Here is a 15,808-nt window from a genome sequence, read left to right as displayed (position 1 = left end):
AATTGGACTCTATTGTAACACTTTAAAGATATGTTAGGTGATTTTAATTACAATGCATTTAAGAATCTATCTTAATAAGGTATTAACATCTTTTTTGCATGAGTAGTGGTAATTTTGGCTTTTATAAATTCATAGCTATTTATTTTTAAATTCGTTTTGCCATTTTTACCAGAAGAAAGTTGGTTTGCTATTTTCTCAAAATGAAAGTTTAAATTTGTTATTTGTCTTGTCAAATCCATTAAGAAAAATAAAACATAAATGTTATCAATCGAAAATAAGATTCTTAAAAAGCCTTGTTTTTCCTCATGTTTCTGCTTTGAGGCAAACAGACTTGTCCAAAAGTCCAGTGAGTGAAATCAACATCTTAAGCCCATAGTTCCAAAATCAAAGTGAAGTCCTCTACATCTCAAGTTCCCTTTGGAAGTTCCTAGAACCATGAGAAGAAGGGCCCATAAATAACTAAAATCCAGCAAGAAATACCATCTGCAAAGAGTACACCTCTTCATCTATTTTGGTAGCAAGGTCTTTCTGAGGAATTAAAATCCCTAGCACATATATTATTCAATGAGAGCAGTTGACATAACTTAGCTTAGTTCCTTGGAAAATTCAGAATAGCTTTCATGTTTTTAAGAAAGGGATTCTTCTTTGAAACCCCAATTTCAATGAATTTAGGATGAAATCACCTGGGTTCGATAGAGTAATGTAATGTAGGTTTAAGAGCTAGCATTGTCTTTAATATTCTTGTTTGATCCCTCTGGGGATTGGGCTGATAAAATGCCTATAATGATACCATGACACTTGTTAAACTTGAAGGGGATGGGGGAAAACCCTAAGCCTCACCGAGATTTTTCCACTCCTCTTAAACACTTTCTCATTCCTCTGGAATACAAACTTGAATGAAATTATCAGCATCAAAAGTGTACTTTTCCCCAATTCGGATGAATCTACAACCAAGCCATTGCAAATATAGATTGAATAAATGATTATCAAAGGCCTTGAAAGTGCATCACTGTCAAAGAAGTGCGGCTTATTGGTCTATATCTATGAGATGCAAGTAGGCAGCGTTATGAGATATCAAAATTTTACTATTAATAGACTTGAAAATGCATCACTGATCAGTTCAGTTCAAGACATTTTTAATAGGACATAGCATAAAAATACTTTCTTTGAAGGTATTGATTACAAAGACAAATCTAAAATGGTTTGCCAATTACCCGCGACATCCTGATGATGGGAACACCTCTGAAGCCTCAATGAAAACCAAACATATCCCCCACTGGATGAATTGACTGACGGACACTAAATTAAATTTGAGGCTTATCATCCAGCTGACTTCTCATGCAACAAAACATATTCTCGACTGCAAAAATTATATAAATAAATAAAAATGAATGCGGCAAAAATATTCAGAGTGCATCAAGAACAAACGATCAAAGAAAATAAAATTTAGCAGTATTTTTCTTTTTTTGTGTTTTAGTTTTGTATAAGAAATTATTTCATTGATTGATGAAACATCCAAAGGTATATAAAAGAGGCCCCTATCCAATACAATAAGAATCTTCTCCATTAAGGATCAAATGTCATTTCCCGTCATTGTTGTTAACAATTGAGCTCGATTATTTTAGAACCAAAAAGGAGATTGTTTAACAAGTTAATAATAAATTAGTAATTTAAGTACGATGTCGTGTAAGTAAATAACATAGTTTCAATAAGAAGTTGCATGCCAAGAACTGTCCGTCAGAAACATCAAAAGGTTCGAAGTTGGCGGGGTGTGTTAGTTGGTGATCTCCCTTCTTCCTATCTTGGTTTACCCCTTGGCTATAATCCTAAGTCTGTTGGTTTTTTGGACACAAGATAAAGTGCGAAGTAGGTTAGCCTCTCGGAAAAAGGATTCTTTTCGAAAGCAGGGCGTCTTATTTTAATTAGATCTGTGTTGAGTGGAATCACTATCTACTTTTTCTTCCTCTTTAAAGCTCCGTGCAAAGTATGTCAGAGCTTAGAGAAGTAGATGCGTGATTTTCCCTGAGAAGGGATTGACGAAGGTAAAGGGAAAGGTTCACATTTGATAAGATGGGAGGTTATTGGGAGGTCCGTTGATGTGGGTGGGTTAGAGCTTGGGAATCTAAGAATTTACAACAAATCTTTGTTAGCTAAATGGCTTTGGCATTTCATCTCTGAACCAAGATCCCTCGTAAGATTATTATTAGTAAATATGGTCCCCACCCTTTTGAGTGGCTATCTAAAGGGGTTAAGGGCGTTCATCAGAACTTGTGAAAGATTATCTCGAATGAGCTCCCTACTTTTGTTCAATTTCTTTGTTGTGTGGTGGGGAGGGGAGAGATACTCATTTTTGGGAAGACAACTAGGTGGGGAGAGGCCTCTATGTTCCTTGTTCCCCCATTTGTATCATTTGTCTGATCTCAAAAACCAATTTATTGTTAATATTCTTGTGTGGCCTAGGAGCTCGTATTCCTTCTCTTTCGGGCTCCGTCGTGCTCTTTCCAATAGGAAAACAACAAAGGTGGTCGATCTTCTTTCCTTACTTGAGGGTCACCTTTCTAGGCGTGGAGAAGTGATGTGAGGTTCTAGAATCCTGATCCTTTGGAGTTCTAGTGCAAATCTTCCTTTCGTAATTTAATTGATCCTTCTCCCCTGGGTTTGTTTTTTTTTTTTTTTATGGTGTTGTAAAGGATTAAGATTCCTAGGAAAGTGAAGTTCTTTAATTGCCAAGTTCTTTACGGTCGTGCTAACACGATGGATTGGCTGAAGAAGAAGATGCCCTCGCTTGTGGGTCCTTTCTATTGCATTCTTTGTAGGAAGGTAGAGGAAGACCTTGACCATATTCTTGGGTGTTGTGAGTTTTCCAGCTCGGTTTGGGACTTTTTTTCAGACGTTCGGTGCTATAGGGGCTCAACACAGAGATGCGGGTGCATTGCTTGAGGAATCCCTTCTCAACCCACCCAATTGGGAGAAGAGTCATTTCCTTTTACTTGCGGAGTGCTATTTTGTGGTTGGTGTGGGATGAGTGAAACAATAGGGTTTTTAGGGGTGTGGAGACTTTGGTGAGATTTGGTCCCTTGTGTGTTATCATGTTTCTTTTCTTTGTGGGTTTCGAATTTGAAGGCTTTTTGCAATTATTATATAGGCGTCATTTTGCATAGTTGGAGTCCCTTTTTATGGAGGATTCTCCCCCTTTTCATGGATTGTTTATTCGTTGCCCTTGTATTCTTACATTTTGTTCTCAGTGAAAGTGGTTCTTTTTCATAAACATCAAAACGCTGTCCAGTCTATCTAAATTACCAATGGAAGCAGAAAAACCATATACTAGAACATCTTTAATACTACTTCCAATAATGAATCTAGAACACAAAATGAAAGTTCAAGATATTGACTAATATCTTACCTACTATTGCCAAATCTCACTGTGTCTTTTTCAAAAAGTTCATAGTAACGTTGAGGTTCAATTGCAGCGTCCTGCAAATTCAAAGAAATTATAAAAGAAATCATGGAGTGAATCAACCATCAAAGTCATGAAGCACAAAAAATGAATGAAGAAGTGTTGCTTACGTTGATATAAGTCTTATTTGTGCTTCCTAGATCCATTAAATAAGGCCTACCATTACAAAAGTAAAAATAATAAGAATAACATAAAAGTAATCTGAGATTGGAATATTTCCCGTCACGTTGGTCATGGCATATTCTTACCTTACTTGCTTTGACAATGTACCATCAGATTGCTCCTTTTCTACTTGCCTACAAGATAATAAAACAAAATTGAGTTTAGAGAGGGGGGATGATTACATGCTATTCCATCTACATGAAGGGACAAAGAACTGCTAACAACAGATCCACCTAAACTGGATGACAGCATGTTGCTTGCTGCAGGACGGATGATCAGTAGGTATGTCTGCCACTCTTCTTTCTCTCCCAAATAGGTAGCAGCTTTGACGATGTATATAAAGAGGCTCTAAAATTCATTCTGATAAGTTAACATAGTTTCAACATTGTATATGCAGAAAGCATTCTGACGTTAAAATCAAGAGCTCAAACATAAAACAAATAACTAATTTTCCATTATTGATTGTGTACATGTTCCTTCTAATGGAGACTCGTTAATAACTTCCAAACTCTTCCAAGGTGTGACCTCGAGCCATGGATAAAACATTTCAAAACTTTTGCATCCACTGGAGTATAGAAAACACGGAGGCCTTGGTTTCGGTGATCCAAAAAACCAAAATGTGGCTCCGTTGGCAAAATGAGGTTGGAGGTTTATGCATGAGAAAGAAGCTCTTTGGTCTAAGGTAGTAAAAAGTATTCGTGGTAGTGATTCATTTGAATGGCACATGGCTGGAAAAGAAGGGTTGTCTTAGAAGTCCTTGGATACTATTTCCCGAGTTTGACAAAAAGTTGCATCTTTTAAACTTGGTAATGGCATTAAAATTTCTTTTAGGCATCACAACTGGTTGAGTTCTTTGTTTCCAAAATTTTATATAGAATTACCTTGTCTCCTAAAAGTTCAGTTTTTCAACATTGGAATTCAACTACTTTATCATGGTCAATTACTCTCAAAAGATTACTAAAAGATGATGAAATTCAAGATTTTCAAAATCTTTTACTTTTATTAGAAGGTAAAAGGATAGTTGATGGGCAAGATTGTAGGTCTTGGTCTTTAGATGTTTCAGGTGCTTTTTCGGTGAAATCATTATTCAAGCATTTAAATTCATCTTCACCAATAGACAGTCTGTTGTACAAAAACTTATGAAAATCAAGCTGTCCAAGGAGAATAAATCTTATAATTTGGGTAATGATTTATGGTTCTCTCAATTGCTCACAAAATCTTCAAAGGAAGCTGCCAAACCATTATCTTTTGCCCTCAATCTGCCCCCGTGTGTGCAGAATTCTGAAGACAGCCAGCATATCTTCTTTGAATGTCATTACTCTTTGGAATTATGGAGGAAATTGTTTGCAACATTTAATCTTCATTGGGTTTTCAGCAATGTTTTCAAGGACATGTAGCTCAGCTTATCATCGGTCCTTTTTTAAAAGCTCACTCGCTTTAGTTATGGATTAATGCAATTGAAGCAGTTTTGACAGGAATTTGGTTTAAGAGAAATCAGCGTATCTATCAAGGAAAGTCTCTTCAATGGTTTGACCATTATGAGATTGCAAGAGTTAAAGCTTCTTCTTGGTGTTCACTTTCCAAGAATTTTTTGGATTATTCTATTCAAGATATTTGTCTTAATTAGAATGCTTTCATTCATTCTATGTAATGGTATTTTTAAACATATGGTTTTCTATTATATTTGAAATGTTCGTTTTGGGGTATGATGAGGATGCTATGGGCATGTCAACCTAGTTGAGATAGCCAAGTGCATCTGATGATCCCTATTTCCTATTTTTAGTAGTTTCTTGTAATTCCAGCATTAGTCTCTTTTCACTTCATCAATGAAAAGTGGTGTTTCCTTTTTAAAAAAAAAACAAGGAATCATTTCTTATAATAATTTCTACCTTTTATTTGGTTTTCTTCTAAATATTCACACAATTTTAATTTTACTCTAATGTCACAAAAGATAAAAAATAAAATAAAACCAGAGAGCAAAAGAAAATAACATTTTCAGACAATAATCCCCCTGTACTGTCGACCTCGACTTTAAAGTAAACTAACGCAAACTGCTGATTACAAATAATAAATAAAAACCTCCAGTTCACACAAATAAAAGAATCCTCACGTCTCATCGTACCTTTATTCAATGAAATATTTTGAGAATCAATCAACCATTTAAATTTTCATTTCCCTTATGGACTATTAGGCCAACCCATGGTGGAAAATATATCAGCAATTAAAGTGAGTGAGTTACAAGGGTAACAAATTACATATATTTTACTAAGTAGAAGGAAGAAGACAATAATATATATGCTTTCCATTGACAAAAGTATTGGACTCACATATGTTAGACCACAAATAGGACTTTGCTGCATGCCCCATCACAAAATGTGGATTACTGTAAGACCTCCAATACTACATACATATAAGAGGAGGGGCAGAAAAGAGAAAACACACGGGAATATAGGAAGAGAGGAAGGGGCGGAAAAGAGAAAACACGCGGGAATATAGGAAGAGAGGAATTACATGAAGTTGGTTAGAAGTGGGGACCCTGAGAGGAGCTTAAAAAAAGGATGACGTGAGGATCAGAGGTCAGGTTATTTTTAGAGTAAAGGTTGCAGGTCCTTTTGGCAGGAGAAAATTCCAACTCTCTCAAATGCGTTGGGATTCCTTGATTTCTTAGTATCTTGTCTCAATTGTCATCATACTCGTTATTTTCTCCATCTGAGTATACATTTCCGTTTTGGTGAAACACGGCAAATAGTCCTTTTATCTAGTGATATCAATATAAGCTCAGAGTGATATTTACTCTGTTTCTTCTATACACACACACATATATGTCTTGTTGGGTTTTACTAAGTGCAGGAGTAGATACCTAACATATCGGTATCAGAGCCATCAATCTTGGGGCATACAAGAAAAATGACTCAAAAACAACTTGAAGAGAAATTGGAGGCGATGGAGAAGGAATTGAATGGGTTGAAGGATATGATCTCCAACCTTTGTAAAAGCATTGAGAAACTTACTGAGGAGGTACGAGAGAATACTTCAACTAAGAAGAATGAAGAATCGATGCTATCTGAGGGATCGCAGCTGAAAATGAAGGGAAAGATGTATGAAGAGGGGGAATCAACTCAGAATGCCGGGAATGGAGGATCGAATAAAAACAAATATAAGAAACTTGAGATGCCGATTTTTGCGAGGGAAAATCCAGAATTGTGGGTCTATCGAGCAGAACATTTTTTCGAAATTCATGAGCTAAGCGATGATGAAAAATTGAAGGTAGCCGTGGTGAGTTTTGCTTCGAACAAAGTTGATTAGTTCCACTAGAGCCATACTCGAAAGCCGATAAACACATGAGAAGATCTGAAGAAGAGAATGTTTGAGCATTTCAGACCAACCATGGAAGGCAACTCGGGAGCAAGGTTGATTAAGATCAAACGGGATGGGTCATATGCAGACTATGTCAAGAAATTTGTATCATATTCAGCTCCGCTTCCTGACATGGTGGAGGGTATGCTGGTGGATGCGTTCTAGAACGGCCTTGAACCGTCGATCCAAGCGGAAGTTATCAACTGTCATCCGGTGGGCTTGGAGGGTTGTATAAAGGAGGCCCAATTGGTAAACGACAGGAATATGGCTCTGAAAATGGCCTTGGGCGAGTTAGGCATTGTTGAGCCGGGCAAGGGAGAGGCCCAGAATGGAAATAAAACCCAAGGTAAGTATACGGCGAGGGTGAACCCTAAGGAGACTAAAATCGGTGCGATGAAGTAGGTTACGATTCCAATCAAAGGAAATTACATGAAGAAGGACCAATTGGTGAAGCGCTATCCAATAGTGAGTACCGTGAAAGATTGGACAAGGGTATGTGTTTCCAATGCAATGACAAATATTCGCAAGGACACCGTTGCAAGTTTAGCGAAAATCGTGGAAAACGGGGAAGAGAGGGACAATGAAGGTGAAACCGAAGAACCGAAGTAAATCCCGAGCTGAGTGTTGGAGATAGATGAAAGTGTGGAGGTTTCATTACGATCGCTACTTGGACTTCTAAGAAGGGGACGATGAAATTAAAAGGGACAGCAAAAGGCAGAGAGGTGATAGTATTGATCGATTGCAGGGTAACCCATAATTTTATTCATCAAAAAATCGTCAAGGAGCTACAGTTGCCATTGACAAAAACCACTCGATATGGGGTGCTGGTTGGAAATGGGGAGGAAGTCAATGGTAAAGGCATTTGCCAAGCGGTGGTGATCAATTTACCGGATCTAATAGTTACAGTTGATTTCTTGCCAATCGATCTGGGTTGCATGGATGTGGTTCTAGGGATGCAGTGGCTTTATACCACGGGATTTATGAGGGCGCATTGGCCATCACTGACCATGTCTTTTCCCATGGGAGATACTCGGGTGGCATTGAGGGGGCCCCGCATTGACCACAGCTGATGTCTTCTCCCATGGAAGAAAGCAATCGAGGACAAGCACTATCAGCTCATTCACAAGCATTGACTTCGCTGACACATCCCTTGTCCTTGGTCAGTGATGTCTTTTCCCATGGAAGAAAGCAATCGATTTCTCGCTTCGAGGTTTGGGTTAGGAGCAATATTATCATGGAATTCGAAACCCCAAGCATTGTCAGCTCATTCACAAGCAAAGTCCATTTATGAAAGGGCATTAATGGCGATGGTGCTATCGATGCAAAAATGGAGACACTATTTGCTAGGCAATAAATTCACAATACTTTCAGATCGAAAAGCTGTGAAATTCTTGATCGAACAAAGGGAAGCACAGCCCCAATATCGGAGATGGCTTACTAAATTGCTTGGATATGATTACGAGATAATATATCACTTTGGCCTTCAAAATAAGATTGTTGATGCCTTGTCCCGCATAACACCTTCTGCTGAAATTTATACCATGTCTGTGTCAGCATTATTAGATGTCGAGATAGTTCTCAAAGAAGTCAAAAATGATGTTGATCTTCAAAAAATTATAGCGATATTGAAAATAGACCAGAGGGAAAACCAAAGTATAAATTGCACCAAGGAAAACTACTTCATAAAGGAAGGTTAGTCTTATCCGGGACATTGTCTTTAATTCCAGCCATTCTTCACACTTTCCAGGACTCCATTTTGGGAGGACACTCGGAATTCCTATGAACTTATAAGCAACTGACAAGGGAACTCTATTGGCAAGGGATGAAATCCGATGTAAAGAAATATGTAGAGTTGTGAAACATGTCAGAGAAGTAAAACAAAAGCTTTACATCCAGCAGGGCTATTGCAACCTTTGCCAATCCTGACCAAATCCGGGAAGACTTATCAATGGATTTCATCGAGGAGTTGCTTAGGACAGCAGGCGTCGATGTTATCATGGTCGTTGTCGACCGACTAAGCAAATATGCTCATTTTATATCACTTCATCACCCTTTCTCCGCCAAACAGGTGGCAGAATTATTCGTGCAGGAGGTGGTTCGCCATAATGGCATTCCAAAGTCCATCATTTCCAATTGGGATAAAAAAAATTTGAGCCATTTTTGGAAAAAATTGTTTGCAATGTGGGGAACAAAGTTGAAAAGAAGCACTGTTTTTCATCCTCAAACTAATGAGCAAACAGAGCCTGTAAACCGTTGTCTCGAGACATTTTTATGTTTTTGTAATGAACAACCGTTGCATTGGAGTAAATAGCTACTGTGGGCAGAACTTTGGTAAATACCACGTTCCATTCTTTAATCAAGACCACTCCATATCAGATTGTCTTTGGCAGAATACTGCCTCCCATTATTTCTTATGGAGAAAAGAAAACAACTAATGATGCAGTGGAGCAACAACTCATGTACCATGATCTGGCTTTAAACGCATTGAAGGAGCATCTAGTGATAGCTCAAAATAGAATGAAGAAACAAGTTGATCAACATAGACGGGAACTGATCTTTAAGGTGGGAGATGAGGTTTTTTTGAAGTTTCGTCCATATAGACAACGTTCCTTGGCCAGCAAAAAATGTGAGAAGCTTGCCCCCAAGTTCTATGGTCCCTATAAGATAACAGAGAGGATTGGAGAGGTGGGTTACAAATTGGATCTTCCTCCTGAAGCTGCTATTCATAATATATTTCATATTTCTCAACTCAAGAAGAAAGTAGGACAGTGGGTTCAAATTCAACATCATCCCCCTATTCTAATGGAAGAATTCGAGCTCCAAGTAATGCCTGAAACCATTTTAGGAGTGTGCTGGAATAGTGAATTGACAACCAACGAATGGTTAGTCAAATGGACAAGGTGTATTTTGAGCGGGAGGGTATTGTAAGACCTCCAATATTACATACAGATAAGAGGAGGGGCAGAAAAGAGAAAACACACGGGAATATGGGAAGGGAGGAATTACATTAAGTTTGTTAGAAGTGGGACCACGAGAGGAGCTTAAAAAATGAATGACGTGAGGAGCAGAGGTCAGGTTATTTTTAGAGTAAAGGCTACAGGTCCTTTTGGCAGGAGAGAATTCCAACTCTCTCGAATGTGTTGGGTTTCCATGATTTCTTAGTATCTTTTCTGAATTGTCATCGTACTTGTTAATTGTCTCCATTTAAGTATACATTTCCGTTTTGGTGAAATACTGCAGATAGTCCTTTTATCTAGTGATATCAATATAAGCTCAGAGTGATATTTACTCTGTTTCTTCTATATATATATATGTGTCTTGTTGGGTTTTACTGAGTGTAGGAGTAGATACCTAACAATTACCCACTACCCATTAACACCAAAAGATGAAACCACATGTGGAAGTATGCAATGAAGACAAATAGACTGCATAAATCAAAAGGCCCTACCATTCAGCACTTCTCCAGCTTTAAAAACATAAAGCCGCCATCTTACATCAGGTTTTCTAGCATCTGGAGGTTCATTAAACAGCAACGTAATACCTAACAAATGAAAGCTTCTTGAGAAATCTGTCTCAACACAAAGCATCATACAGGAAAGAAATTTCTATGGGACTAAGTGCATAAGTGTCCCAACAACATTACTTTAAGAAGAATAAAGATATTCAAGTATCTCACCTCTAACTCTATTAGTTTCTGCTGCAAGCTTTCCTGAAAGCTCAAAAGAAGGTTTGTCCTGCAAACCAAAATAGAAAACAAAACAAAACTTACCCTACTACTGATAAACAAACAATTCAAAAAAATAAAATAAAATTGCAAACTGAAGGCAGTTTCCAGAGGAAATTTCAAAGAGATGTGATGACATTCACATGGGCAGGTAAAGGACAAAGATATATAAGATAAGAACGCTGACAAAAAATTACATGCTGTCCCCTAAAACATCTTATCATCAAGAGCCTAGCAAGCCAAGGCTAAAACACACCTTCTGCTTAGCTTCTAAAGCTTGCTCGGCAGCCTTCATCTTTGCCACTGAATCATCGTCATCACTCCTGCTCATGCAAATAATCAGAACCTAATGAGAAGCTGCGAGGCAATAGATATAGATGATTCTCAGTACAACCGAGGGAATCTAAGATAGCCAAGCAAATCTGATGTTAAAAGTTTGGTCCTCTTCATCAACTATTAGAACAGAATTTCATTATAATTTCAATTTTTCTTTATATATTCAGTAATTTGACTGAACTGGATACTAGGCCAAGTTCCCAGGCTTCCCAATAGTCAATAACATCTAATAGATCCAGACAATAGTATGAGATGTATGGTACATTAAGACATGGGAGTTGCGATGGAAAATTAGTGAAGCATCAACCTTTTGGTCAACAATATTTTGGCTAGTTAAGTACTAAAAAAGAAGCGATCAAGACTACAAAAACATTATATATTATAAGTCATAACATTCGTACATCGAAAAAAGCAACATATCTTTCCAATTCTGAAGCATGTCATAACAATATTCTTGCTTAATTGGAGGATTTCCTATCCAGAGAAATTATGCTTACGTTACAAAACCAAATTTTTATTTGCTTATGAATAAAAGGTTGCAAAAGCAGCTCACCGGCTTTCAGCTCTTCTTGAATTTCTCCCCTGGAAAGTTAGATGACAATTAGGTGCTGTGCTCCATATAAATTTTAAAGCAAAGATAACTGCTACTACATAAAATTAAAAAAAGGAGAAAAAACAAACAAACAAACAAAAATGCTAACTACTTAAAACACCTTATGAAGAATTAAGCTTTGTTCAACAAAGATGGGCAAAAGAAGAAATGCATCACCAAGCTAAATATTACATGCTGTGAGGAAATTGTCAAAAATAACACTATCAAGTTTTTACTTTTTAAAACTAGCACGCTTTTTTAAAACTCATTAAACTAGTTTTTCTTGGTCCATCTCAGGCAAGATCGGCCACCAAAATTTAGTTTAAAAATTAACTTTTTTTAAATTGTTTTGAGCCTTCTCGGTGAAATCTCGGACAATATTAACACCGAGATTCTACTAATTTTTTCAAATATTATATAATCTTTCCAAATCTTATATCTTTTCAAATTTTCTCCAAATTCAATTATTTTTACCGAATCTTATATCAAAATTTTACATAATTTTTCAAATCTTTACCCTAATTTTTGTTTCCACAATTATATGAATTTTCAAATAATTTACCAATTATCATTTTTCAGATGGATCTCAAATACGCTGTGATTTTTAAATTTTGTAAAAGATAAAATTTTGCAAATAAAAATTAAGATTTGGGAAAATATAAAGAATCTCAGTGTTAATCTGTCCGAGACTTCACAGAGAACGCCCAAATATATAGAATCTTTGTGTTAATTTTGCCCGAGATACACCAAGATTCTTTATATCTCCCAAGTCTTACTCAATTTTTGGCAAAATTTGATCTTTGGGCTGAAAGATTGGAAAATTCAGGTAAGATTTGATATAAAAGTTGGAAAGATTACATAACATTTAGAAAAATTGATAAAATCTCAGTGTTTACTACCTAAGAATTCGCCGAGAAAGCACAAAACAATTGATAAGTTAGAAAAAGTAAAATTTTTATGTAAATCTCGGTGGTCGATCTTAGGCAAGATGGACCAAGAAAAACTATTGTAACGAGTTTTCAAAAAATGTGCTAGTTTTAAGAGATGAAAACTTGAGGAGGCAATTTCTGACAATTTCCCCATGCTCTGCTAGGAGGATACATTTGCTTTAGTACCAAAATTAATGCATTGAAATTTACAAGAGGAAAAAAGGAAAAACGTGCTCATTTTACAATTATAATAGAATTGCACATTTTAGATAAACAGATACTTAAGATATCAGATTCTGAGTAGTAGAAATCACCAGACACCTCATCATGATTTTTGGCATCAGAGCCTGGTTGGGGCGATGGGGATCTATGGCGGCTCCTATGGTGGCGTTCTGATGGAGAGGAAGAATTCCCATGTCTTGACCTGGAAGATTTTCCATCCTTAACATCCTGTCTAGAACTCCTCTCCTTTCTCTCTCCCCCTAATTCCCTATCAGAAACTTTTTCCCGATGAGCTTCTTTATCACTACCCCTGCCACGGTTCCTTTCATGATCTCTATCACTTGATTTCTCCGAAGCTTTTTCAGCAGCTCTCCTCAACCTTTTTGACCTTGGAGAAGGAGACCGAGTTCGTGGAGAACTTGACCTCCCATGCTTTGGAGATTTAGCACGACTATAATGCTTGTCTCTTGCTGGAGAACTGCCATTATGGGAGCTCCTGTGGCGAGTAGGTGATCTTCCTCTGCGGGATGGACTCCTTCTAGGAGAAGATCGCCGCACCCTAACTGGAGATTCTGAATCATCCGAAACATTTCGTCCCATTTGTTTGTCTGAAAGACAACATCATCATGCCAGTTATAGACCAAATCTTGTTCAAGGAAGGTCATAATAACACTGAGAATATCAGTCTAATCTAGAAGTAAGTTTATTGTAAAATACACATAATCCACAAATTCAAAAGTTCTTCGGGAACAAACAAGTAGTAAATTTATTAGCTATACGTTACAGGCAACGATAACCTGAAAGCGAGAGCTAGAAGCTCCAACTCACCTAAATCAACAGATAAACTGAAAACAAGCTCATTCGAGATTCAGTCAACTGATTCACGGAAGATGGTTTTTTAACCAGTATTTTCCGAATTCTAAAGAAGAAAAAAATGTGATTTACGAGTCGCGTAAACAAAAATTTTCCCCCAATTAGCATTACCAAAGCAAATTTTCACTAGCGTGCAACTAAATCCATACAAAAAGACACCCTCAAATTCGTGCCTACATGATCGCAAGACTTCCAACACCCCCATTCCTCTATGGAACAACATTTTTCGATTCTAGAGTCAATGGCTTTCCATTTTCCCAGAAAAGAACGGAGCAGTCGGCTTACCGGCTCAATGGCGTAGAGAAATGAGAGTGAGAGTGAAGCAGGAGAAATGGGCGGTTGAAGGTTCTGTGCTCCACGCTAGGGCTTGGGTTCGTCAGAGCAGAATTTTCCGTCTTGAGAAGAAAATCAGAACTGTGAGGGTTTAGGCAGACAATTTGGGGGTTTTCCTTTTCGGAGCTCAGCTGATGTGACGAGTAATATTTCTAGCAACCAGTTGAAAGACGACACGTCGGAATACTGTTGTTCGGCCTGCAAACTTGGGCTTCTACCACTTTCTTCATTTGGGCCGCAGTTCACAGATCGTCCGTGCAATGGTCGGCGGATACCAGCCGGCCGATGGGTCTCACGTATAAAATGAGTCTATTGGATAAATTATCAAGAAAATTCCTTATTATTCAAGAAGTTTTTCGGTGATAATTTTGGATAATTAGATCTTATACTTTGTCCAAGATTTTTATCTTTTACATTGATCAAGTACAAATGGAAGCTATTGGATTCTTCACATCTATTGAAGCCGATTTGCTTGATGACTATGTTTTTTTTTCTATAAATAGGTGGAGATCCATGGTTGTCAAGCCATCCCAAAATCTATAACAAGTGAGTGAGATAAAATAGGAAGAGTTTCTTTTTATAAGAGAGCTTGCCTATGTTTAGAGATTTTCTACGTAAAATAACTCTATGTTATTCTCTCCTTTCTTCTTCATTATTATTATTTTCCATCTACTTTAATTGTGATCTTACTCTATTCGATCACAAACATTAGAAATTAGAGACTAAATACATATAACATCCAACTTCATGAACTAAATTTATAATTTTATCTAAAATTAGAATCAAATGCTTAGCAATGACACCTCATTAAAGGTTAGAAACGGAGAGTTTTTTGCAAAAAGATATGCATATGGTTGAATAATTTTAAACTCATGTTTACATATATCTATATTGCATGGAATAATTGATATGATTGAACAATTTTCAAACTATGATGTATGGATAATTAAGGTCTCATTTGGTAACTAATTTATTTTTTGTTTTTGTTTTTGAAAATTAAGCATATAGACACTATTTCCACCTTCAAATTTCTTCCTTAGTTATCTATTTTTCACCAATAGTTTAAGAAAAGCCAAACTTTGATAACTAAAAAAGTAATTTTCAAAAAGTTGTTTTTGGAATTTAGAATTTGGCTAAGAATTCAACCATTATATTTAAGAAAGATGCAAGAAATGTGGATAAAACATGCTTAATTTTTAGAAATAAAAACCAAAAACTAAATGGTTACCAACCGATACTTAAATAACTTAATATGAAATTTTATTTTATTTCAGTTTAAGTAGTTTAAGAATTTTTCATGAGAAATTAATTATTTAAAAGAGGATTCATAAGTGTACATGTGATAGAGAATCTAAAAACATAAATTAAAAAGGGATTCAACAGAATGAATATAGAATTATGTTTCATGTTTTCACATGTATGTTTGGTAGTAGACTCAAAAGTTGGATTCTATTTTAAAAATTATTTTAAATTTGTTTAATACTATATGTATAAACCATAAAACTATATATAATTAACTCAATTTATGAACATGTTTGTTAAAAAATTGTGTATAACTATTATTTTCTATTATTATATAATTTATAATACTTTACATGCTCAAGAAAAGAAGATAAGTTCGATGAGGTCAACCATAATGTGGAAGAATTGTCTCCTATCAATCATGTGGAAGAATTGTCTCCTATCAATCAGTCTAGCTTTGCATCTGTGTCATAGGAGGCAATTTTTCCACATTGTGGTCGACCTCATCGAACTCATCTTCTTCTACTCGAGCATGTCCTCTACGCCTAGAAATTGGTGGGAGAGCAATAGGTATATCGTAC

General features: G+C 36.5%; 1 protein-coding gene across 2 annotated transcripts; it reads right to left on the bottom strand.

Moving 5' to 3' along the window:
* Positions 1 to 1,067: 1,067 nt before the first annotated feature.
* Positions 1,068 to 14,247, bottom strand: DDL (SMAD/FHA domain-containing protein). 2 transcript variants are annotated; one of them, XM_039041644.2, is made up of 11 exons: positions 13,938 to 14,247; positions 12,879 to 13,387; positions 11,590 to 11,618; positions 10,957 to 11,023; positions 10,653 to 10,710; positions 10,425 to 10,517; positions 3,853 to 3,967; positions 3,706 to 3,753; positions 3,568 to 3,613; positions 3,404 to 3,474; positions 1,068 to 1,360 (listed from the first exon to the last, which is right to left on the bottom strand). In XM_039041644.2, the coding sequence occupies exons 2-11, from the start codon at positions 13,377 to 13,379 to the stop codon at positions 1,321 to 1,323; spliced, it is 1,068 nt and encodes a 355-aa protein (XP_038897572.1). In that variant the 5' UTR covers positions 13,380 to 13,387; positions 13,938 to 14,247; the 3' UTR covers positions 1,068 to 1,320. The 2 variants fall into 2 exon arrangements, with proteins under 2 accessions (XP_038897572.1, XP_090174076.1); XM_090317950.1 differs by having other exon boundaries at positions 12,872 to 13,387; positions 13,938 to 14,070.
* Between the last annotated feature and the right edge of the window lie 1,561 nt (positions 14,248 to 15,808).

Source organism: Benincasa hispida, chromosome 9 (genome assembly GCF_027475165.1).
Source record: "Benincasa hispida cultivar pf3 chromosome 9, pf3_genome.v1.1, whole genome shotgun sequence".
In the NCBI taxonomy this organism is placed as follows: domain Eukaryota; kingdom Viridiplantae; phylum Streptophyta; class Magnoliopsida; order Cucurbitales; family Cucurbitaceae; genus Benincasa; species Benincasa hispida.
Note: the sequence above shows the minus strand (reverse complement) of the source record. Positions and strands in the feature narration are given on the sequence as shown.

Coding starts and splice junctions, on each gene's coding strand:
- DDL (XM_039041644.2), bottom strand. CDS start 13,379: ATGGGACGAAATGTTTCGGATGATTCAGAATCTCCAGTTAGGGTGCGG. Junction 11,619..12,878: donor ATGCCAAAAATCATGATGAG/GTGTCTGGTGAT, acceptor CTAACTTTCCAG/GGGAGAAATTCAAGAAGAGC. Junction 10,711..10,956: donor CTTTAGAAGCTAAGCAGAAG/GTGTGTTTTAGC, acceptor TTTGGTTTGCAG/GACAAACCTTCTTTTGAGCT.